Source organism: Scyliorhinus canicula, chromosome 2 (assembly GCF_902713615.1).
Source record: "Scyliorhinus canicula chromosome 2, sScyCan1.1, whole genome shotgun sequence".
In the NCBI taxonomy this organism is placed as follows: Eukaryota; Metazoa; Chordata; class Chondrichthyes; order Carcharhiniformes; family Scyliorhinidae; genus Scyliorhinus; species Scyliorhinus canicula.
This window is the reverse complement of record NC_052147.1, coordinates 181,410,176-181,434,835: the sequence shown is the minus strand read 5'-3', so window position 1 is coordinate 181,434,835 and position 24,660 is coordinate 181,410,176. Positions and strand designations below refer to the sequence as shown.

At 50.2% G+C, this 24,660-nt stretch overlaps 1 protein-coding gene across 3 annotated transcripts in view; it reads right to left on the bottom strand.

Moving 5' to 3' along the window:
• The window catches only part of LOC119961797 (signal transducer and activator of transcription 4-like), a 163,869-nt gene that overhangs the window by 35,159 nt on the left and 104,050 nt on the right, over positions 1-24,660 (bottom strand). For all 3 annotated transcript variants that reach the window (XM_038789128.1, XM_038789127.1, XM_038789129.1), the window contains 9 exons: positions 16,717-16,868; positions 16,461-16,619; positions 14,076-14,168; positions 10,997-11,056; positions 10,879-10,899; positions 10,698-10,791; positions 9,723-9,767; positions 1,247-1,330; positions 604-702 (listed from right to left, as the gene is read on the bottom strand). In XM_038789128.1, the coding sequence (XP_038645056.1) occupies positions 604-702; positions 1,247-1,330; positions 9,723-9,767; positions 10,698-10,791; positions 10,879-10,899; positions 10,997-11,056; positions 14,076-14,168; positions 16,461-16,619; positions 16,717-16,868 (807 nt within the window). The remainder of the gene's footprint in view (positions 1-603; positions 703-1,246; positions 1,331-9,722; positions 9,768-10,697; positions 10,792-10,878; positions 10,900-10,996; positions 11,057-14,075; positions 14,169-16,460; positions 16,620-16,716; positions 16,869-24,660) is intronic.

The window sequence follows — 24,660 nt, the reverse complement described above, 5'->3', positions numbered from 1 at the left end:
CCGTAGGATGCCACCAGTGGGAACAGGTAGAAACTTCCAGCCTATGACTGAGCTTTTTAATCACCCCCACTACCATCTTTCCTAGTTTGGCTTTGGCATTTTTTCATTCACCCTTTCAGTAAAAAAGGGCCAGAATTCTCCATCTGTTCATGCATCTGGGATTCTCTGGTCCTGCTTCAGTAAATGGAGTTTTGGTTGAGTGCCACATTCTCCGTTCTTGCTGGCAGCGGTGGTATGGGTGCTCAGATCGAAGATTCCCGGCTAAGATTTTCTGCATTAAAAGTTGTTCTGGCAAATAATATAACTGCTAACAACGTGAGAGCAGAGTTTTCGAACTGGTTGGAACTTCTCTGCAGACCACACTAACATTGCGAGATGCAAAATTAATGTGCTGCAGTCCCATCACTGGCTGAAGTGTTTAATTACAGCATGACAGGTTGACATTGGCAGTGCCTAATATAAATGGGGCAGCTGACCACATAATGGAAAACATGAAAAGGAATTAAGTGAAGACTATTATTTTTAAGATGGATATTAATTAATGTATGCATGCTTTTCCATTTCCAGACTGGAAAAAAAACCCAAGAAGATTGATTAACTTACCTTGAGATCATTCATTAGCATGTTGTACCATATAACAGCAGCCCAGCCACTGGGCAGCTGACTCACATTGGAGATGACTACTACAGGCAAAGAACTGGTCTGTTTTTCAAAAACAAAGGCAAACATAAGTTTTAATTTAACTCCTTAAGGGCTCATGTGCATAATGTTTTATGACAAAAACAAAGGCTGGAATTTAATGCCACTGCCCCTCCCTCTCCCCCAATTGAGGAAAGTTCCAAGTCAGAGGGATCCACTTAATCAGGTTTGCCTGCGGATCCATGGAGGGCGGACCCCCTCATTGAAAGGTACTCAGGAGGTTGAGGGACCCAGCATTGGGACAGTGGAAGTCTGCTGAAGGCTAAAACCTGATTGACGATTCTCAACTGACAAGAACTATTGTTGCACGATAATTTGAAACATTGTCCTCATTAAACAATCAGAACTTTGTGGTAAAAATAAAAATTCCAATCGTTTTGTCTGACTAATTCCTGTTTAACAGCTATGTGGATGAGCAAAAAGGTTCGCCATTAAACATTGTCGTGAGCTCTTACACTTTGAGTTTGTATTTAAAATTAGGATTTCACTTTAATTTACTCATGTTATGTTACTGACAGTGTCCAGATAAGTGCTTGAATCAACTCACCTCCAAATCTATGGCCAAATCTTGGTGACAAAACTGTGTCTCAAAATTGATCGAATGGAGCTCCTCTGTGACAATCAGAGGACCCTGTGGAATTGAGAGAGTAACAACAACATTTAGAAAGATAACAAGCAGGCAGCACGGTGGTACAATGGTTAGCACTGCTGCCTCACGGCGCCAAGGACCCGGGTTCAATCTCGGTCCCGGGTCACTATCCGTGTAGAGTTTGCACATTTGCCCCTTGTCTGCATGGGTCTCCCCCATAACCCAAAAAGATGTGCAAGATAGGTGAATTGGCCACACTAAATTGACCCTGAATTGGGGAAAAAAAAGAATAGGATACTCTAAATTTATTTTTAAAAAGGTGACAAGAAAAATGGAGCGCACATTAGAATTTAGTACAAGGTTCAAGAAAAGCTGTTATTTAATAAGTAATCAATCGAAGTATGGAAAGATGTGGTTGCTTAAGCGAGCCTATATTACCTTAGAAATAAGCACCAGAGCACAGTTTTCATCTAAGTTTGTAGACTAGAATCTTTATAAAAGTATATTAGGAACTAATTTGGATCAAAATTAGAAACAAAATTCAGATATTATTATTCAATATCACTAACCCTCATATCAATTAAGCACATTAAATATTCATAGTTTACAGCATAGAACATGGCAATTTAGTTATTGGGCACAACTCACCCTAAAATTTTCTAAGTGTCATTTTAGGCGAATTTGTCTGGATTTTTCCCACTGGCTTTTTGGGCTAGATCCAGACCTGGATTCACCTACATTTCTGGTGCGATTTAATTTTTTAAAAATCAGAGTGCCTTCTGGGCAGAATTAGCGGGGCTGTTCCTGGTGCTACAAGTGGCATTTTGCTGCTATTTGGCCCCCGGCAGGAATGCCTCCCGAAGGCTGCACTTAGCCGCATTTCCTGCTCCTTGCTGCAGGAAAAGATCTGGACACCATTTTTAAATGGCATCCCAATCACTTGACCCCCTCCAATTCGATCCCCAGATCTCCCCCCCCCCCCCCCCCCCCCCCCCCACAACTTACCTTTAAAGAGGTCCTCGAGCTTCCGGTACCCTATCTCAAGCAGGCAGGGCACCACTGGGCCAGATCCCTGGCACGGTCAAAATGCCAGCCTGACACCATGGCACTACCAGCCTGGCAGCACAACCTAGAACCCTGGCAGTGCCAAGGTGACAGCCTGGCCAGAGGCCAACCACCCGCTGGGGGCCTCTGATCGCTTGGGAGATTCCCTTCCCCCAAGTGCCGTTCCGCCTGGTCCCCGTTTGTAGGACCAGTGCTAAAGGGTGCACTGCTGAGGTCTACTCGGCGAGGCCAGGTGGTCATTCGATCCAGCGTGACGTATTAAGTGAGCTTTTAAGTTCACTTAACTATGCAAGTCTGGATCCTGCCCATTGTGCGTGGGATTTTGATCTTACAAGGTGTAACGATTGTCGGGAATCCTGGGAGGCACAGGATCTACCAGCCACTTCCCGTTCCAAACCCAGCGGGATACTGCTGGTAAATCGTGCCTTTGGTCATTTTTTTTGTGCTTTGGAGAGTTTCACCCTGGTCTAGCCCACATTAAGACATTTTTTCAGCAATGGGGAGCTGAACTCACCGGCAAGACCGGGCCCTCAATCGAGAATACCACTCAGCAAACCACAGTTAAAGTTCGATTTTGGGCTTGTTTGATGGGGAGTTTCCTGATGGTCGCATCGGTGAGGTAGCGCCCATATTCAACAGCACTTAGTGCCTCCCTCGGTGTCTAAAACGCCCGACTCGCGCCTCAGCTGATTTCCGCTAAGGGGAAGCTGCTTTTAAACGCTCCCTCACCCAGTCCCTCTCTCAGTCAACACACAAGCATGGCAGCGCGCAGACAGTGCACAGACTTGCTCCTCGCTTTGGCAATGCCGACCTGACATAGCTTCTCAACGCAGGGGATGAGAGGCAGGGCACCCTGATCCACCGATGCGGTCGGAAGCCCAACAGCAGGTTGAATAATGCCTCCTGGGAGACAGTGGCGGCAGCTGTCAGTTTGGGCAACATGAACAGAAAGCCCGTCGTCCAATGTCAGAAGAAGACAAACGATCTCCAATGAGCTGCAAGAGTAGGTTACCACCTCTGTACTTGAATCAGTCCTGCCTGCTACCCAACAAATTCCCAAACTCACCCGCCAAACCACTGTCTGACACCTCGCACCTTCCCCATATCTGATCTTCAAGCTTGTTCTGCGGAACCGCTGGCACCCACCAGCACAAACCCTTCATTGTCCAGGTACGGTCCCCACAAATGCTACCTGTTACAGACCCCTGACTCATCAAGCCTACGGCTCACAATGCCCTATCTTTTGTCGCCCCAGGAGAAGATGGCCCATAATAAGGTCCAAGACAAGGGGAGGAATCCCAGAGATCCAAGTCCTCACCCACTATGAGGAACGGGCCCTGGAAATTATGTGGTTGCCTGAGGCGAGGGATGTTACTACCAGAGAGGCTGGCCTGCGCCAGATAAGTGAAGATCCACTGCCCCTTCATCCAGATGACCTGATTCAAGTGAGTTGCTCATGTCAGAAAAAATCATCCTTCCCCTCTCACAGACCACGTGTCCGTTGTCCTGCAGGATCTCCATCTGATGATCTGGAGTCGTCCCTCTCCCCACCACTGCCACCTAAGAGAACCCCTCGGAGGAAAGCTCCAAGGAGACCACCGTCGAGGTGTCACAGTTATCACTCGTAGCTTCCACCAGCGCACAGACATACACCTTGGTGGGAAAGGTTAGTGGACAGGTTTCAGGTCCACAATTTGGTGAACAACACACAGCTGCTGCTGCACATCACGTGGAGGCAGGAATATACGAGGGAGACAGAAATTGGAAGTCTGCTGGATTCCTGGGCCGGGATTCTCCCCTACCCGGCGGGGGGGAGGTTCCGTCGTGTGGGAGTGGCGTGAACCACTCCGGCATCGGGCCACCCTAAAGGTGCGGAGCCGCACCTTTAGGGGCCACGCCTTTGCATTGAGGGGCTAGGCCCGCGCCGGAGTTGTTCCCACTCCGCCGGCTGGCGTGAATGGCCTTTGGCACCACGCCAGCTGGGGCCGAAAGGACTTCGCCGACCGGCGTAAGTCCGTGCATGCGCCAGTGCGTCAGCGGCTGCTGATGTCATACCGGCGCATGCACAGGGGAGGGGGTCTCTTCCGCCTCCGCCATGGTGAAGGCCATGGAGGGGGCGGAAGAAAAAGAGTGCCCCCACGGCACAGGCCCTCCCGCCGATCGGTGGGCCCGAATCGCGAGCCAGGCCACCGTGGGGGCACCCCCCGGGGTCAGATTGCCCCCCCCCTCCCTCCACCCACCCCCCCAGGACATCGGAGCCCGTCCGCACCGCCAATCCCACCGGTCAGGTAGGTGGTTTAAACCACGCCGGCGGGAGAGGCCCGTCAGCGGAAGGCGAGGTCGCGGGCCAGAGAATCGCCGTGGGGGGGCCCGCCGACCGGTACGGCGCGATTTCCGCTGAATCCCGGGGGGTGGAGAATTCAGGACACGGCGGGGGCGGGATTGATGCCGGCCCCAGGCTATTCTCCGACCCCCCAATTCCGCCCTGGACACAGCTGGGTCCCACCCAGATGCCAAGCCTCTGGACAAGGTTCTCCCTAAGCTGATGCAGATGATAGGACATAGCCTGACATTCAGGAAGGGGTGGCAATGACATTCCATTGGCTGCAAGGCTGATTCGAGGAGTCCCAAAGGCTTCAAGTGCAGGAGATGGTGCCAATAATGCATGGCACTGAGGCCAACACTGCTAAGGTGACAACGGTGATGGAAAACCTGGAGCACAACATCAGTGTCTAGACTGGTGGTGTCAGTCTGTAGTAACCATGGCTGAGGGCCTCAACATCACATCCCAGTCGCTGAGGGAGGTGTTCCTGACACAGGTGGACATTGCCTAGGCACTGCAGAACATGGTCCAGTCACTGAGGAGTATCACTGAGGGCGTCAACACCATGGTGCAGACAATGGGGAGCCTCCAGGATGGCAGCGCCAGATGATTCAGAGGCCTCTGGAGCTAATTCAAGCTGCCCCTCCATTCCATGGAGTCTCCCAGGGTTCTACAAGCACTGTCAGGGAGGAGGAAGCTCTGGAGGCCAACCTGGGGCCTTCTACCAAGGAGACTACGGTGGCCTCCAGTTCTTCGGAATGTGGGGACAAAGTGGAGAGGATCTTCAAGAAGATTGCACATATAGACACCGATATCAAGTTTCTACAAAGATGCAAGAAAGCAGACAAGATAAGACTTAATTACCTGCAAAGACTCGCATTCAGATTATCATCTTGCACCATTGAAATTGTCTATATATATGTGTTTGTGGAACCCACCTCTTCATTTACCTGAGGAAGGAGCTGCACTCCGAAAGCTAGTGATGTTGTAAGACTTCTTACTGTGCCCACCCCAAGCCAACACTGGCATCTCCATTTCAGGAGAAAAGCTGTAACAGGGCTCTATCCTGGAACAGGACAGACAGGTTGTAGCCGTGGCTGTCCACAATATTTAAAGGTGGCTTAAAGGCGGCCCTACAGATACAAAGCCCCCGCCACAGCCCAGGGGTGACCCCCGACCTGCAATGCTTTAGCTTCCCCACCAAGCCAAATGCTCCTAAAGGGTAACCACCCCATACCCACCTGAGCACTGAGTTGCCCTTGAGTTGCATGCTGATAAATGGAAAGGGCTACTCACCTCCTCACTTCCCATCTGTAGCCATTGCGACAACTTCACGTTTTTGAAAAAGAGTACTAAGTGACACCCTCGTGACTTCTTGGAGTTGGGTCATTTCTGGTAGGCCGCTGCATTTGACTTCAACCTCGTTAATGAACGCAAATTAGGGCTGATGAGATTCTCACCATTTTTGGGCGAGATCCGAAATGCGCCACAATAGCGGTCTGGGTGCATTGCAAAATAGTTCATACCGGCGCAAACTCGATTTTGCCCTCTCCCGCTATTCACCCGTTGCACTCGGATCCACACTAGGCACAACGCGGTCACTGAATCGCGCCCAGTGCACAATTTTGAAAGGGCGCCCCGATATCTAAATGACCTTGAAGATTTCCTGCACACCCCCACACAAAGACAATCCTATTCCCCACATATATGGGCATTAACACCCTCCCCACCCTCCAAGTGAGCACAGTCCACTATGGGGGTTACTGAGGGCACCCCCCTTTCATGCATACCACTCCTCTTTCAGGAACCCCCTTCATTTCCCCTGACCATTATGAAGCCCCTTCATCCCACCCATTTTGGGTGGCACTGCCTGGTGCCTGGAGTGCTAGGGTGCTGCCCTGCCTGGTCCCTGACCACCCGGCGGACTCTAATGGCCTCCGGACCCCCGGATTGGCCACCAGGCCTGGCCTCCACTTGTGAAGATCAGTACTAATCAGCGCCCAGGTGAGGCCTTGCCGGTTCGGCTGGTGGCTCCCGGGCACTGGGACACATTTAAATATTATCTAGATCACATCCAGGGAGGGTGTGATCCAGATCATAGCGGGCGCTGCAATTTGGGTAGCTAACTCACCAAGGGTTTGCGCTCGCGCAAAGCCCGATTTGGGCCTTTCCCACGGTACCCCGGGCACAATGCAGGGGGAAAATCACGTCCATCGTGTCTGTGCCAGCTCTTCGCTGCAGTAATCCAAAATTGTCTACTTCCTCGGCCAACATCTGTGTATTCCTCTGCTTCAAATATTTAAATAGTTCTGCTTAAGAAAATGCCATGTTTATTGCCTCCACTATTCTCTGTGACAACGCTCTAGCATGTTATGCTCCAGCAATTTTGCATAATTAATTTATCCTAACCTTTCTCTTCGATCTCACTTACGATATTAAATTGATGATTCCTTCTCACTGATTTTCCAATCTGATGAAATAGGACGGAATTCTCCCAAGCCCCCATTGGCGGATTTGATGGTGGGCAATGGGGGGAGAAGTTGGAGTTAGGCCTAGAAATCAATTTCAAGCCGGTGTGAATTTACAGTGTCATCTTCTGCTGGTGCCTGCTATGACGGGTTGGAAAACCTGCCAGAGGCTGGCATGAACCTCATTTGCATCCCGTTAGTGGCATCCAGATGAAAGCCCGACCTCCGTCCGAATGCATTAGTCATCCTAATGCATTTATGTTTCTATAGTATTTTCAGCGTATTTTAGAAAAAATTAACCAACTAACATCATGCATTCAAAAGCTTGAAGTATTTGCATCATATCATGTTATTTGCAGCAGAAAATGATGTTCTATTGCTCTGGCTATTTTGAGTATAATTCATTTAATTTTTTATAAATGTTTTTTTATTGAGTTTTCATATTTTATATATGACAAATTACAAGTTATTAGAGAGAGAGAAAAAAAAAAGGAAAACACAAAAATTTAACATGAATATTTACAGGTAAGCATCTTCATAACAATAATTGTGGCCGCCCCCTTTAGCCAGCATACATATTTTACATTCCCCAATATGGCCGAGGCACATGTTTATAGGCATTTATTTATAGTTTGGTTTTGGGCCTTGGCTTGCCATCAAACCCCCATACCGAGCCCGTAGCCCCCCCCCCCCCCCCCCCCCCCCCTCCCCCCGGCTACCTTTCCCCGATTCCCGTCCATTTTCCCCTGGTTCTTGGCCACCCGACTATTCTTCCTCATGTACGTTGGCCACAAACAGGTCCCGGAACAGTTGCATGAATGGCTCCCACGTTCTGTGGAAGCTGTCGTCCGACCCTTGGATGGCGAATTTGATTTTCTCCATTTGGAGAGATTCCGAGAGGTCGGACAGCCAGTCTGCAGCTCTGGGTGGTGCTGCTGACCGCCAGCCAAACAGGATTCTACGGCGGGCAATCAGGGAGGCAAAGGCAAGGGCGTCCGCCCTCCTCCCCAGGAATAGATCTGGCTGGTCTGAAACCCCGAAGACCGCCACTATCGGGCATGGCTCCACCCTCACCCCCACCACTTTGGACATAGCCTCGAAGAAGGCTGTCCAGTACTCCACAAGTCTGGGGCAAGACCAGAACATGTGGGCGTGGTTGGCCGGGCCTCTCTGGCACCGCTCACATTTGTCCTCCACCTCCGGGAAGAACCTACTCATACGGTTTCTCGTTAAATGGGCTCTATGTACCACTTTTAGTTGCGTCAGGCTGAGCCTTGCGCACGTGGAGGTGGAGTTGACCCTATGCAGTGCTTCGCTCCAGAGTCCCCACCCTATCTCCATCCCCAGGTCGTCCTCCCATTTCCTTCTTGTTGCGCCCAGTACGGTGTCGTCCCTATCTACCAGTCGGTCATACATGTCACTACAGTTCCCTTTCTCTAGGATACTTGCGTCCAGTAGGTCTTCCAGTAGTGTCTGTCGTGGCGGTTGTGGGTATGTCCTTGTCTCCTTTCGTAGGAAGTTTTTGAGCTGCAGGTACCGTAGCTCGTTCCCCCCAGCTAGCTGAAATTTCTCTGTCAGTTCGTCCAGTGTTGCGATCCTGTCGTCCGTGTATAGGTCCCTGACTGTCAGTGTCCCCCCGTCCTGCCTCCACCTTTTGAAGGTGGCGTCGGTCAGTGCTGGTTTGAACCTATGGTTGTTGCAGATGGGAGCCTTGTCCGACATTTTGTACAGGCCAAATTGCTGCCGCAGTTGGTTCCAGGATTGGAGGGTGGCTGTCACCACTGGGCTGGTGGAGTGTTTTTTGGGTGGGGATGGGAGTGCTGCCGTGGCGAGGGCCCGGAGGGAGGTTCCCATGCAGGAGGCCTCCTCCGCACGCACCTCTATATCTCGGACCCACAAAGCAGCATGGACGGAATCAGAGCGCTCCTGAAAGAGTTTGGAGCCTTCTCGGGCTACAAACTCAACATGAGCAAAAGTGAGATCTTCCCAGTACACCCGCAAGGGGGGGGGGGGGGGGGGGGGGCAGCACTAAAGGGGCTGCCGTTCAAACAAGCCCAAAATAAATTCCGCTACCTGGGGATCCAAATAGCCCATGACTGGAAAGGGATCCACAAGTGGAACCTCACCAGCCTGACGGAGGAAGTTAAAAAGGACCTGCAAAGATGGAACACACTCCCGCTCTCCCTCGCGGGGAGAGTCCAGACGATCAAAATGAACGTACTGCCCAGGTTCCTTTTCCTGTTTAGATCCATTCCGATCTACATCCCCAAGGCCTTTTTCAAAGCGCTGGACAAACATATCATGGCGTTCGTATGGGGGGGTAAAAATGCTAGGATCCCAAAGAAGGTCATACAAAAAACAAAATCCAGGGGGGGGCTAGCCCTCCCGAATCTACAATTCTACCACTGGGCGGCAACAGCTGAGCGAGTAAGGGGATGGATCCAGGAGCCAGAAGCCGAGTGGGTGCGTGCGGAGGAGGCCTCCTGCATGGGAACCTCCCTCCGGGCCCTCGCCACGGCAGCACTCCCATCCCCACCCAAAAAACACTTAATTAACAGAGGATTGGAAAAAAAATTACCTCATTCCCTTTGGTACCTGCGGAGGATTTCTGTTCTTTCAGTTGCTGTTAAAACATGTAAATGCTAAATTAGTTATTATTTTCTAATTTTCTCCTGAATGCTCTGATTATTCCATAGGTATTGACAGACACCAATATTGTACTGCACCTGCGGAAATAGTACCTTATATCAAAGCACTTCACACAGTGAATTATTTATGGAGTGCAACGATTATTATGCCGCCTGGCATTCTGTGCTGGCAAAGTCGCACAATCATAGATTGAATATTTGGATTCCTTGGTTAAAGAAGGAGCTTTGGCCAGGACACAAGGAGAATGCCCTGAGCTTCTTTGAATAATTATCACAACATTTTGAACTTTCATCTTATTCAACAAAGTACGCAATATTGCAGCATTCTCTCGAACAAGAGAGTCAGCTTGATTATGGCTTTGTTTGAGGCTCAAACCAATAACCTTCTGCCCGAGAGGCTTGATTGCTACTGAATAACAAGTGAAACCAAGGCAGCATGTCATCTGTTTTGCAACCATCAGATAGAACAATGGCTGGCATTTTCCAGAACCCTCATGGCAGGAAAAGCCGTGGGAGATTTGACAGCCCAGCTAAAGATCCATTGACTTTTGGCAGGACCAGACGATCCAGGCGGCGGGCGGGGCCAGAAGATCTTACTCAATGAGTGCCAAACAAGCTATTTTATCTTTGGAAGACATCATAAATCAAGTCTAACCCTGTTCCAATCTAATCATTTCCAATGGGGTAGGAATTAGGGGTAGGAATCCATAAAGATCTTTCTTCATTCTTGCCCAGACATCTTGTCCAACTCAGTACAAAGTGCAGACCTTCTTTGTGTTTAACGCTGTACCAGATTATTATTTGCTGGGTAGTCAGAGAAACCCGATTAATATTTTCACTGAGGCCGATTCTTACAACGTTGGCATCAACTGTTCATTTTGAAATGGATAAACAAAGATTTTTACCAGGTGTCTGAATTCCACAGAAAGACTCCCATTCACAGACTCTTCCATGTTCATTACTTTGCTGTTCGTACCTAATATATTGAATTTGCGATACCTGTGAATGGAAAACATGTCATTATAATGTCTAAAACAACGTTAGCTATTCAGAAAGTTGAGTAATTTTTCGTTTTCTTTCTTGTACCCTCTTGCTGTTGAGCTTTCCCTGAAAAACGGAAATGAGAAAAAAATACCATAAAAATCTAATTGCAGAATTAACAAACTATTTATTATCTTGAAAATCAAATGTGACTTTAACTTACTTGTCAATTGTAGCTTTCACTTTTAACTGATAGTTCAGTTCTGGTAATTTTACCAAAAACCTATAAATCAAAAGAAACTTTTACAAATGGCAATTTTCATTTTTAGGTTAGTATTTACTTCAACATTAAGACATCTCCTGCAGTGATGCTCCCAGATGCTTCTGAAGCCGAGGTGCTTTCTCCCTGTTCTATAGACAGCTCCCTCTCTGTCTGTGTACACAGGAATCACTACGGATAACTCCACCCTCTCACTGCCCTACTTTATGTCAAAAATAAAATAAGCCTTCCACATTCAACTGCTGCATCACAACTGAAGTGTTAGGAATGCTGCAAGAGGACAATTTGTTTTTTGAACTCACCCGTGTGCAGGAACGAGACAGATAGGATATTGAGCCAACTTTACTCAGCCATTATAGCTGGTTCTAACTCTAACTCACGTGGGAGTTTGTCAGACTGTCTCAGAATCCAAAGTTCCAAAGTGGGTGTAGACAGGGCCAGGAGCAGAATTCCTCATGCTTGGAGTTGTTGCTTTCCCTCACCTCAGTAGCATCAGCAGAAAGTTGAGGGTCAGTGTGCCGAGTGGGTGCAGGAATGTCATATGAGTGAGTGCCTCAATGGGGTTACAAGAATGGTTTCCAGGCCTGGGTTGCAAACCAATAAATGTTCATAGCAAGCACCCCATGGATGTCAGCCAGATAGGTTCTGGCAGCGTGGAGCTGGCAGGTGCATGTCCTCACCCAGAATGACACAGAGCAGGGTTTCCCAAACGGGGTTCTGCAGGACTTGCCCAGGAGTTCCATGGCCATTTAAAATTAACATAGCTGTCCTTCTAGCTTGACCAGTTGGCTACTGATAGACACAATAGTCAGCCAATCAGTAGCCAATGAGATGAGAATTCGGACTAGCTGGAAACACTTTAATTTCAACTCACAGATAAAGTAGAGACAGGAGCCGCGGGGCCTGTGAGGGGGAGCGGGTGCCTACCCTGAGAGGGGGAGCGGGGGGCCCCGTCCTGAGAGGGGGAGCGGGGGGCCCACCCTGAGAGGGGGAGCGGGGGGCCCACCCTGAGAGGGGGAGCGGGGGCCCCACCCTGAGAGGGGGAGCGGGGGCCCCACCCTGATTTGGGGAGCAGGGGGCCCGCCCAGAGAGGGGAAGTAGGGTGCCTACCCTGAGAGGGGGAGCGGGGGGCCCCGCCCTGAGAGGGGGAGCGGGGGGCCCACCCTGAGAGGGGGAGCGGGGGTCCCACCCTGATTTGGGGAGCAGGGGGCCCACCCAGAGAGGGGAAGTGGGGAGCCCGCCCTGAGAGGGGGAGCGGGGGGCCTGCCCTGAAAGGGGGAGCGGGGAGCCCGCCCTGAGAGGGGGAATGGGGGGCCGCCCAGAGGGGAAGCGGGGGGGCCTGCCCTGAGAGGGAGAGCGGGGGGCCCGCCCTGAGAGGGGAAGCGGGGGGCCTGCCCTGAGAGGGGAAGTGGGGAGCCCGCCATGAGAGGGGGAGCGGGGGCCTACCCTGAGAGGGGGAGCGGGGGGCCGGCCCTGAGAGGGGAAGCGGGGGGCCTGCCCTGAGAGGGGGAGCGGGGGCCCGCCCTGAGACGGAGAGTGGGGGGCCCGGCCTGAGAGGGGAAGCAGGGGGCCTGCCCTGAGAGGGGGAGCGGGGGGCCTGCCCTGAGAGGGGGAGCGGGGGCCCGCCCTGAGAGGGGAAGCGGGGGGCCTGCCCTGAGAGGGGGAGCGGGGGCCCGCCCTGAGAGGGGAAGCGGGGGGCCTGCCCTGAGAGGGGAAGCGGGGGGCCTGCCCTGAGAGGGGGAGCGGGGGGCCCGCCCTGAGAGGGGGAGCAGGGGGCCTGCCCTGGGGGGAGTAGGGGGCCCCTCCCTGAGAGGGGGAGCGGGGGCCCTGCCCTGAGAGGGGGAGCGGGGGGCCCCGCCCTGAGAGGAGGAGCGGGGGGGCCCGCCCTGAGAGGGGGAGCGGGGCGGCCCGCCCTGAGAGGGGGAGTGGGGGGCCCGCCCTGAGAGGGGGAGCGGGGGGCCTGCCCTGAGAGGGGGAGCGGGGGGCCTGCCCTGAGAGGGGGAGCGGGGGGCCTGCCCTGAGAGGGGGAGCGGGGGGCCTGCCCTGAGAGGGGGAGCAGGGGCCCCACCCTGATTTGGGGAGCAGGGGGCCTGCCCTGGGGGGAGTAGGGGGCCCCTCCCTGAGAGGGGGAGCGGGGGCCTGCCCTGAGAGGGGGAGCGGGGGCCCTGCCCTGAGAGGGGGAGCGGGGGGCCCGCCCTGAGAGGGGGAGCGGGGGGCTGGCCTGAGAGGGGGAGCGGGGGGCCTGCCCTGGGGGGAGTAGGGGCCCTGCCCTGAGAGGGGGAGCTGGGGGCCCGCCCTGAGGGGGAGCGGAGGCCCCCCCCACTGAGAGGGGGAGCGGAGGGTTGGCCTGAGAGGGGGAGCGGAGGGTTGGCCTGAGAGGGGGAGCAGGATCCCTGAGAGAGGGAGCAACCCCCCTCACCTAGAGAGGGAGCACACTGCGAGGCCCCCGAGTGAGGCGGTACCCTGAAAGAGGCGAGGGCCCTGAGAGAGGCGGAGGCCGCGGGGGCCCAATAGAATCGAGAGGGGTCAGTTCTCCAGCAGCAGTCCCTGTTGTAAATTAATTAGTGAGTAAAAGATGAGCATCACTCTTCCCATTAAAAAGTATAGTAGGTCAGACTTGAAAGTATTTTTTGCATAACAAAACATTTTAATTAGAATAAATGTATAATTATAAGGTGTGGAAACATGCATGTTTTTACTTATTGCACAATAAAATCACTTTTCTGTGGTTTAATTCTTCAACATAATAAGAATATTTCTCAGGCGTTTCAGAAATATTCCTGGGAGGTCAAAAGGATTCTGTGGCTGGAAGAGTTTCGGAAACCCTGCACTAGAGAATGCAGATGAGGTGCCCACGTACTAACACCATGTACTCTGAAGAAGCAGTACTAGAGGATACTGGTGAGCTCAATGCCAGTGTTACTGCCAGAACCACAGCCCAAGAATATTCAAATCGCATGTGTTAACTAAAAGACAAAGTTCATCACAGCATTCTTTTATCAAACACAAAACGCGTGCTGACCTTATTTTTACAGTGAACTGCACTCCTGTTTTTAGGACCATTGGTCTCTGTGGATGGGTTGGCATACAAGGCTGTCTCTCGACCACAAAGGAACTGAATATATTGGACAGAAAATAAAGTTAATCATTTACTCAGATCATTTATGCTGTTGTTACAAGAACTGAAGATCTACTTATCACTTGTTAATCTATTAATGTAAAAAAATTAGATTGTGCAAGATGATCATTAAATTAATACCTCACGTTTACTCCTCCGCAACTTAGTATGAAAATTTACCACCCAAAATAGTGCTGAACCATTTAGATTAGGCTTGGTTAATGATCAATGCGGAGTTAGTTGATGCCAATTGAAATGGCATCAAGGATGTCGCAAGTGTGAACTTAGCGTCATTAGGTTAGTGATTGGAAAAAAAAATTCAGCCATGCTCCTGAACATTATCTAGGCACTATTGCTGTGGAATACATTGATCTGGACATTGGGTAGAAACAGGATTAGATCCAGTCATAATGCCCTGCAGTATTAAACAACGTGCTGACACTCACTGTCATGGTTTCCACACAAAGAATTGGCATTTTGATGAGGTACGAGTGCTGTTGGTATTGATGAAACCATATTGATGAAACCATGCCACAGCATGAGTCACTGCTTTCAGAGGAGATGCAGACAATTAAGTTTATTTTTAATAAATATACCCACCTAGCAATTTAAGGAGCTGAATCACTGTAAATCTGAGAATAACGATGAGGCTAATCATAGGTGTGGGGCTGGAATCTCTTGGTTCCTGTTTTTTATTACTTCATCAGAGTTACGAAGCCAGAGCTCAGAGTGGACAGGGGCAACACCTTAATCCAGCTCCTTGCCTGCTCCAAAAAACAGTTAAAATTGAATCCAATTCATGGTCCCCACAAGAGAGACATACCAGATCCAGGCATTACAACTGATCCCACGCTCATCTCAGCCAAAAGGCCGAGAAGCGATATATTCTACGTTCCTGTATCTAAGTGCTGACGCCAACGGAGGATCCATGGAGTTCCACAACTGAAAAATCGGCACCATACGCACACCGATTCCGCTACCAGTGAGGGGCTAGCACCAGCGCGTGTAAAACACACGCGGAACACACGACAAATAGTGGGAGAATTGCCGGGTCGATGCTGGACATGCGCATGGCTGACAAGTTGCAGCCGGGCGTACACATATACCCCACACACGCACTGATTGCGCCTGAAAAGATGGCGCCGATTGTACTGGACCGCATACCCATCCACCCCGGCCCCACAGCCCACCTCCCAGCCACCCCCCACTGCTCCCCAAGCCCTGGCAGCGACATGACTGTTGGCGAAGTATGGCGGTGTAGGACACTGCCCGTATGCCCTCTCTATTCGCAGTCACCATACCAGGCTCACGACTGTTGAGACCACATGAGACCCGTGCCGTCAGGAACTCAGCCCATCGGAGGCGGTGCATCGCTGGTGGGCCTGATAATGAGAAGAGAACGCGGTTGCAACTACGTGCGTCGTGCAATGACGCTGATTTTGAGGGGGCAGAGATCGCGATTCTGCACCAAACTGGCACCTGCCGCGATTTCGGCGTCGGGAGCTATTCTCTGCCCGATTTCTGTTCCTGAATTTGGGCTCAGGCAACGGCGAATCCTGCCCATGATATTTTTCAACAACGTCCAGCTCAACTATATATACTTATATATAATGCCATGATTTTATTTCCCCAGTTTCATATTTTCTGCTGCCGCAGATTAACAACTTAACATCCTGACCCTTGGGAAAGCAGAAAGATATAGACAGGTGCATGGTCGGTGCTGCTCTTTGGTTTATTTTACTGGGTAGAGTGTTTGAAATGAGTGAGAAGGAACATTGGCGAACATTTATCTGTCTGCATTCTTCGGAACATGGCACACTGTCCACTGTGCTCTCCGAGGTATTGATGAGGCTTCCCTTTGAAGCATTACTAGCCCTCCACCTGTATTAGTACAGATTCAGCATTTTATTTTAATAAGGCAGGAAATGTAGGGCCCACTTCTTCCTGATTCCACTCATTGGGTGACCCAGGGCAGGAGCACCCATGAAAAGTTGGCTTGCGGGTCTGTGGGATCCAGGTTCAGGCTAAAGATCATATAGGCGAGTAATTTACTTTTATTCCTCCCTGTCCCAGGATGAGCATTCGGGGTCATCCTGATGCTGACTTCCAGGGGCTCTTCACAGAGGCCCAAAGCACCACTTCGCTCAGCTGAAATTTGCCTGCCACATTTGGAGATGCAAATGCTGTCAAGAGGTCTCTCCTACATGTTGAGTTCTCCTCCCCATGGGCAACTGTTTTCTGGACAATAATTAAATGAGCGGTCTTTGTTGTTTTAATCAAAGTTTGTACCTTTTGATGAAACTGCAAATCAAAATGTTCACTCTCTCCTCCAAATGAGGTCTTTGCAGAGGCATTGGATCTCCTTCATAAGTCACCTTTTGTAGCAGTTCTTCTAGTTTTTTCAGCTGTCTTCTGACCTGAAATAAGCTCTCTGCGAATAATGTAAACCTAGTTCAAAAGAAATGTAAACGTAGTTCAAAAGAATTTATATCACTCAAAGTATAGCATTGAAAACTGAAAATAATTCTGATACTTTGCACTCTACCAGTTCTTCAGCTGATCAAGGCAGGTGTTGTGTGGCCCTCCAATGCAGGCAATTTGCTGTCGCCGTTTCCATTCTGTTAGCTCTTCAAACAATTGTCTATTCATCAGAAAATCCATTTGGTTTAACAATTCTGTGATTTTATGGAGCACCTCCTAGGTTATACAGAAATTCACTGAGTGAGTAGATTCCCAACATGTACCTCTTAACAATATTCTCAGATGCAAAGCACTGACCAACACATCTCCCAGAATAATGTAGCTTTAATAAAAAACAACGGAAACATTTTAGCCATGGAACTGTGACGTGTGAATGAGCCGGATTTTAGTACCAGCAGCAAGTGGTGACTATTGCCAATGATCTGAAAGACAGCTGCCCACAATGATCGGAACATAGGAAGACAGAAACAAGGGTAGGGCATTCAGCCCCTTGATCCTGCTCCGCCAGTTAACTAGATCATGGCTGATTGTCTACCTAGTCCGTGAGGTGCGGACAATTGAAAAATCCATTGACCCCGGGCGGGATTCTCCGGTTGCTGGAGCATGATATACTGATTGGAATCAACTGACCATGCACAATCCTTGCTCCTTTAAGACCGGTGCATGGGCAGCAATTTTAAAGCAATTGCATAGGTAACAAGCAGGCTTCACACAGTAAAGAAATATGAGAGGGAATACTGATTATAAGTTGAAATAATGTTAAAACCCTTTTCAAAAAGTTGATATTTGAAACTATGCACGATTAAAAAATCATAATGGAAAAAGTTGACAAAATTAGATTTCTAGAGCCAGAGATATTGTTTGCCATTGGTTATGACGTACTGCGCTGTTTAAAATCCTGTTACATCTCAGTAACACGGCATAACCTTTTCAAGGATTTTAAAAGCATCATTACAATATAAAAGGGGAAGCTGTCACCAGTTCAGTCTTTTCTGAAAATTCTATAAAAGGACTTCAACAGTACACTGTGGAAGAGCAGAGAATAACTGTAACTTGTGGATTTCCTGTGTGGACATCAAGTTATTGACGGTTTCATAGGGCAATGATAATGAACACAGACACTACAATCATTGCAACAACAAAATTTGGGCCAACATACTTTGCAAAAACGTTCAATAGATTGAAAGAAATGAGTACTTGAGTATTGAATCCAATGAACTTGCTGGATTCTCCGAAAATGGGGCTATGTCCCCATGCCAGCGTAAAAACGGTGGAGTTTTACTCTGGAGATTCCTTAAAAATATTAGCAGCTATTCACCTACCTGCAGGGGGCTGGCAGGAATGCTTCTCGCAGCTTCAGCTGCGGATACGGGCCCCCGTACTTCCGGTTCCGAGTCTGCGCATGCGCAGAGCGGCGGCCTCAAGTGGCTGCGCAGAACACAATGGCGGACTCAGCCGGTGGACCTGGACGAGGAAAGAAGGTCCCAACAATCGGCCCTGTACCGCTACATATAACACGCCTGATCGCTGCCCCGGCTGCCCATAAGGCCCCCGCCAGTTCTTGATCCCCCCGCACCCCCCACCCGACCAGCCAGATGTGGTTAGAACCACGCCATCGGGAACTTGGGCAATTTTGCCCAGATAATCACTTTGCAGGGGTGGGGCCTCTGTAAATGGCCCCCAACCCCGCCGCGTAACCGAGGGGACCGGAGAATCGCGGGAGTGGCACCGGTTATGATTCCCGCTTGAACATTGATTCTCCACCCCCACGCCAAACGCGATTTTGGCGTGGGTGGCGGAGAATCCCGCCCCACATTTTTGTTGGACTTAAGAACAGCATCCTTCTACCCCCAAAATGGGTGAGATTTTCTGGCTCCATTCGTGGTGGGCGTCATGGCGAGCAAGACGGAAAATGTATAGAACAACTCAGTTTCCTGTCGGTGTAAAAATAGTTCACAATTTACCATTCCCAGGTTTCATGGCGGGTTTGATAGCCTGTCGCATTATGTCATGAGCTGGATTTGAATCCCAGGAAACTTCATTAAAAAGGCAGCTCGCGGGCAGCACGGTGGCACAGTGGTTAGCATTGCTGCCTACGGCGCTGAGGACCCGGGTTCGAATCCCGACCCTGGGTCACTGCCCGTGTGGAGTTTGCACATTCTCCCCGTGTCTGCGTGGGTTTCACCCCCACAACCCAAAAATGTGCAGGATAGGTAGATTGGCCATTCTAAATTGCCCCTTAATTGGAAAAAATAATTGGGTACTCTAAATTTAAAAAAAAAAAGGCAGCTCGTCAGAAACACGTCCCCACACTGGTGGCAATTTAGACTGGCTTAATTCATGACGTGATGTGCATCCGGTGAGCATCTTTTCACTCATGCCCTCTGATGCACTATCAATTACGACGAGAGTAGAGAGTAACCGAGGCTTTATTAAGCAGAGATGTGTGGCCTCCTGCAGCTGCTACCAGAATGGGAGCAGCTCGGTGAGCACACACATTTATACTCCACCTACTGGGCGGAGCCAGCAGGCAGAGATCTACCCCAGTACCTGTAGTACAGGAGCCTTACCGTATTACCTCTACGATACAGTCAGTGGTGACTACCGCATTCACCCCCTGTTAAAAAAAGAGTTCTGCGGGGGTGGTGGAAATTTTTTTTACAGGTTTGTGCCGTGAGGCAGCCGCACTAACCACTGTGCCACCTTGCTGCCCTAAACCTCATGGACTTTAACCTGGTGTTGCAAGACTTCTTACTGTGCCCACCCCAGTCGGCATCCCCACTACATGGCCATCCAATGAAGGCAAGCATTCCATAACTTTTCTTTTTTTAACAACATTTCATTGAGGTATTTATGGTTCTATAACAACAACAAAATAAACAATATACATTTTATAAACATAGTACAAAAGCCGTCTTCCTCCCTCACAGGTCCCACCTTTACTAACCTCCTACTCTAAACTAAGCTCACCCCCCCTTTCTGCTGATGGTTAATTTGCCGCAAAGAAATTAACGAACGGTTGCCCCCTCCGGGTGAACCCTAACATTGACGCTCTCAAGGTAAACTTGATTTCCTCCAAGCAAAGAAAGCTAGCCATGTCCGACAACCAGGTCTCCGACCTCGGGGGCTTTGAGTCCCTCCAAGCTAATAGTATCCGTCTCCGGGCTACCAGGGAAGCAAAGGCCAGAACGTCTGCCTCTTTCTCCTCCTGGATTCCCAGGTCTTCCGACACCCCGAAAATCGTCACCTCTGGACTCAGTGCCACCCTTGTTTTTAACACCGTGGACATGACATCCACAAACCCGGCGAGAATCCCCTAAGCTTCGGGCATGCCCAGAACATGTGGACATGGTTCGCTGGCCCTCATGCACACCTTGCGCACCTGTCTTCTACCCCAAAGCACCTGCTGATCTGGGCCACTATCATGCGGGCCTGGTGAACGACCTTGAATTGTATCAGGCTGAGCCTGGCACATGTTGTGGACGCGTTGACTCTATTCAACGCGTCCACCCAGAGACCATCCTCTATCTCTCCTCCCAACTCCTCTTCCCACTTGCATTTCAACTCCTCGGTCTCCATCTCCTCTGACCCCATGAGGTCGTTGTAGATGTCAGAAACCCTCCCTTCTCCCACCCACACTCTGGAAACTACCCTGTCCTGTATACCCTTTGGTGGTAGAAGCGGGAAGGTTGAGACCTGCCTGTGTAGGAAGTCCCACACCTGCAGGTACCTAAATACGTTTCCCCTCGCCAATCCAAATTTCTCCTCCAGCTCCCCCAGACTAGGAAAGCTCCCCTCTATAAACATATCCCCCATCCTCTCAACCCCTGCTCTCTGCCATCTCTGAAACCTTCCATCCATCCTTCCCGGGGCAAACCGGTGATAATTATAGATTGGGGACCAAACCGATGCTCCCTCTGCCCCCACATGCCTCCTCCATTGCCCCCAGACCCTCAGGGTCACCACCAGCGGGACCGGCAGAGGCGCTGTTATCAAAGCCCCCAAACTGGTGCCCTTATATGAAGCCGCCTCCATTCGCTCCCATACCAACCCTTCCCCCACCACCCATTTCCTGATCATGGCTATATTCGCTGCCCAATAGTAATTAATGAAGTTCGGCAGTGCCAGCCCGCCCTCCCCCAGGCTCTGCTCAAGCATCCCCTATTTTTACTCGTGGGGTCTTACCCGCCCATACAAAGCCAGTGATTACTGATGAGACCATCAATTCACGCGACACGTGGTTAGAAGTGAACAGTGGTTTTAATCGTCTTACAACAGAGCCTGCCTGTGACGAGATGAACGCTAGATGAACTGGCAGGCAGGCTCCGACTGCCAAGCTTTATACAACCAGTTGGGGGGAGGAGTCATGGGCGGAGCCAAGGGTGCAGCCCAGTACAAACTTCCGTACATTCCCAGTACACCTCCCCCTAGGGGCAGAGCCACGCAACTGCTCGTGTGCCGAGCTTACAGAGGCATGGTACAACATGTGTGATAACAGTGTGAATTATGCTATTATGATTCACAACAATTACCTTATTGCCCCGTTTAAAAAAGGACTGAAGCCCACACCTCCACCCTCTCCTCGTAACCCAGTAACCCCAGCGAACCTGTTTTGGATACTAAGGGCAATTTATCATGGTCAATCCATCTAAGCCGCACGTCTTTGGACTGTACCTGGAAGAAAGCACACAGACACGAGAACGTGCAGAATCCGCACAGACTGTTACCCAAGCCGGGAATGGAACATGGGACCCTGGAGCTGTGAAGCCACTATGCTAACCACTGTGCTACTGTGCTGCCCTTACCACTGTGCTGCCCTTATGTATTTATGTATATTACAAGTGACAGAGACTCCAGCACCAATCCCTGTGGAACACCACTAGTCACAACCTTCCATTCAGAAAAATACCCTTCTGCTACTACCCTTTGCCTTCTGTGACCGAGCCAGTTCTGTAGGCACCTTACCACCTCACCTCTGATCCCGTGTGACTTCACCTTTTGTCCCAGTATGCCAGGGGACACCTTGGCAAAGGCTTTACTGAAGTCCATGTAAACAACATCCACCGCCCTCACCTCACCAATCATCTTTGTCACCTCCTCAAAAAGCTTGATCAAGTTAGTAAGGCACGATTCTCCCCTTCACAAAACCAGGCTGTCTATTGCTAATGAATCCATTTGTTTCCAAATGAGTATAAATCTTGTCCCTGAGAATTCTCACCAATAATGTACCTACTACCGAGGTGAGGCTCACCGGCCTATAGTTTCCAGGATTATCCCTGCTACCTTTCTTAAACAGCAGTACCACATTAGCTAGGGATATCAACTGTAGCCAATGAGGATACAAAGATGTCAGTCAAGGCCCCAGCAACTTCCTCCCTTGCTTCCCTCAGTATTCTGGGGTAAATCCCATCTGGCCCAAGAGAGCTATCTACCTTAATGTCTTTTAAAAGACCCAATACCTCCTCCTTTTCGATGTCAACATGACCCAGACTGTCCACGCACCTTACCCAAGAATCAGCTTCCACAAAGTCCTTTTCTTTGGTGAACAGTGATGCAAAGTACTCATTTAGTACCGTGCCCATTTCCTCTGGCTCAACACAGATTCCCACTGTCGTCAAGTGGTCCAATCCTTTCCCTGGCTACCCTCTTGCTTTTTAAATATGAATAAAAAGCTTTGGGATTCATTTTAAATCTACTTGCCATGGACTTTTCATGATGCCTCCTAGCCCTCCTAATTTCCTGCTTAAGTACCTTTCTACTTTCTTTATACTCAAGAGTTTTGACTGTCTCCACCCTTCTGGACTGTGCACAAGTTGAGGTCTGGGATTCTCCAAAATCCCGGCCAAGTGTTGATGCTGGCGTACACAGTGGAGTGGTGTACACCTGCGTCAACTGGCCTCCTGGAGTGCTGCGCGCTGCTCTGGCGCCGAAAGGCGGCTCTGCACAGTCGGCGCGGGTCCGCGCATGCGCGCAACAGCCACCTCCGCGCCGGCACATGTGCGTGGTTGCCGCCTGCGCGCCAGCGCGGAGCAACATGTCGGGGATCTAACAGCGGGCCCGTGCGGAAGGAGGCACCCCCCCGGAGCCAGATATCCCCCCCCCAACCAGGACGGCCATGGGCCCGAGCTTCCACCGGGTGGTACCAGGTTTAAACCATGCTGGCGGGACTCGGCGGAATGAGACGGCAAGGAGAATCGCCGCGGGGGCCTATTTCAGTGGTCCCGATTGGCAAGAATCGGAGTGGCGTGGCGGGAATTTCCCGCGCCCCCGGCGATTCTCCGACCCGTCGCAGGCTTGGAGAATACCGGCCGAGGTTCACAATATCCCTCATTATCCAAGGCTCCCTAAACTTCCCATGCTTGTCTTTCATTCTCTCAGGATCATGACTTTCCTCAATCCTAATCAACTGTCGCTTGAAAGACTCCCACCTGTCTGATGTTGATTTACTATCCAACAGCCACAGCCAATCCAAATTCTTCAATTCCTGTCTAATGTTATCATAATTTGTCTTTCCCCAGTTTAGTACCTTCTGTCTACTTGGGACCCAATTTAGTACCTTCTGATCCCTGACCAAAAGTACCCTAAAACATATGGAATTGTGGTCACTACTTCCAAAATGTTCCCCTTCTGAAACCTCGACCACCTGTCCAGGCTCATTACCCAATACCAGATCCAGTACTGCCCCTTCCCTAGTTGGATTATCGACATATTGCGTCAAGAAGACTTCCTGGATACACATTACAAACTCTGTCCATGGCACTAAGTGAGTCCCAGTTAATATAGGGGAAATTAAAATCCCCTAACACAACAACCCTGTTACTTTTGCACCTATCTAAAATCTCTCTACCTATCTTCTCCTCTACCTCTTGCTGGCAGTTGGAGCGCCTGTAATAAACCCCCAACATTGTGATTGCCCCTTCCTGTTCCTGAGCTCTACCCAGAGTGCCTCAGTGTATGATGAGCTGCTGGCGTTGGACTGGGGTGGGCACAGTAAGAAGTCTTCCAACACCAGGTTAAAACCCAACAGTTTGTTTTGAATCACTAGCTTTCAGAGCGCAGCTCCTTCATCAGGTGAGTCATCAGGTGAGTTGTAAGACTTCTTACTCATTGTATGAGCCCTCCGAGATGTCCCCCGCAGTACGACTATAATATTCTCCTTAACCTGTAATGCTACTACCCACACCTTGTACATCCCTCTCTATCTCTCCTGAAGCATCCATATCCTCCCCAACATTCAGCTGCCAATTCTGCCCTTCCTTTAACCATTTTCTATGATATCCACGACATTGCACGGAGGGGCTGGTTTAGCACAGGGCTAAATAGCTGGCTTTTAAAGCAGACCAAGCAGTGCGGGTTCAATTCCCGTACCAGCCTCCCTGAACAGGCGCCGGAATGTAGCGACTAGGGGCTTTTCACAGTAACTTCCTGTGAAGCTTACTTGTGACAGTAAGCTTCACAGGATTTTCAGTAAGCGATTTTCATTTCATTTCATTTCATTTTCAACATCTTAGTTCCAAGTACTAATAATTGCTCTAAGTTCATCTGCATTACCCTTTATACTTCTGGCGTTGAAACAAATACACTTCAAACCACTGCATTTGAGCAGACAGGGTGGTGTAGCTCTCTTATTTTTGTTCTCTATTTCCCTTTCAGTTATTACACCTTCTAAGCTAATGCTCTGGTTCCCAACCCTCCTGCCACACCAGTTTAAATCCTCCCGAGTGACTTGAGCAAACCTCCCAGTCAGGATATTGGTGCCCCACCAGTTTAGATGCAACCCGTCCTTCTTGTACAGGTCACACCTGCTCTGGAAGAGATCACAGTGGTCCAGAAATCTCAAACCCTCCCTCCGACACCACCAGTTTAGCCACGTGTTAAGCTGCACTGTCCTCCTATTTCTAGCCTCACAGGTACGTGGCACAGCGAGTAATCCTGAGATTACAACCCCAGAGGTCCTGCTTTTTAGCTTACTGCCTAACTCCTTCTGCAGGGCCTAGAACATAGAACA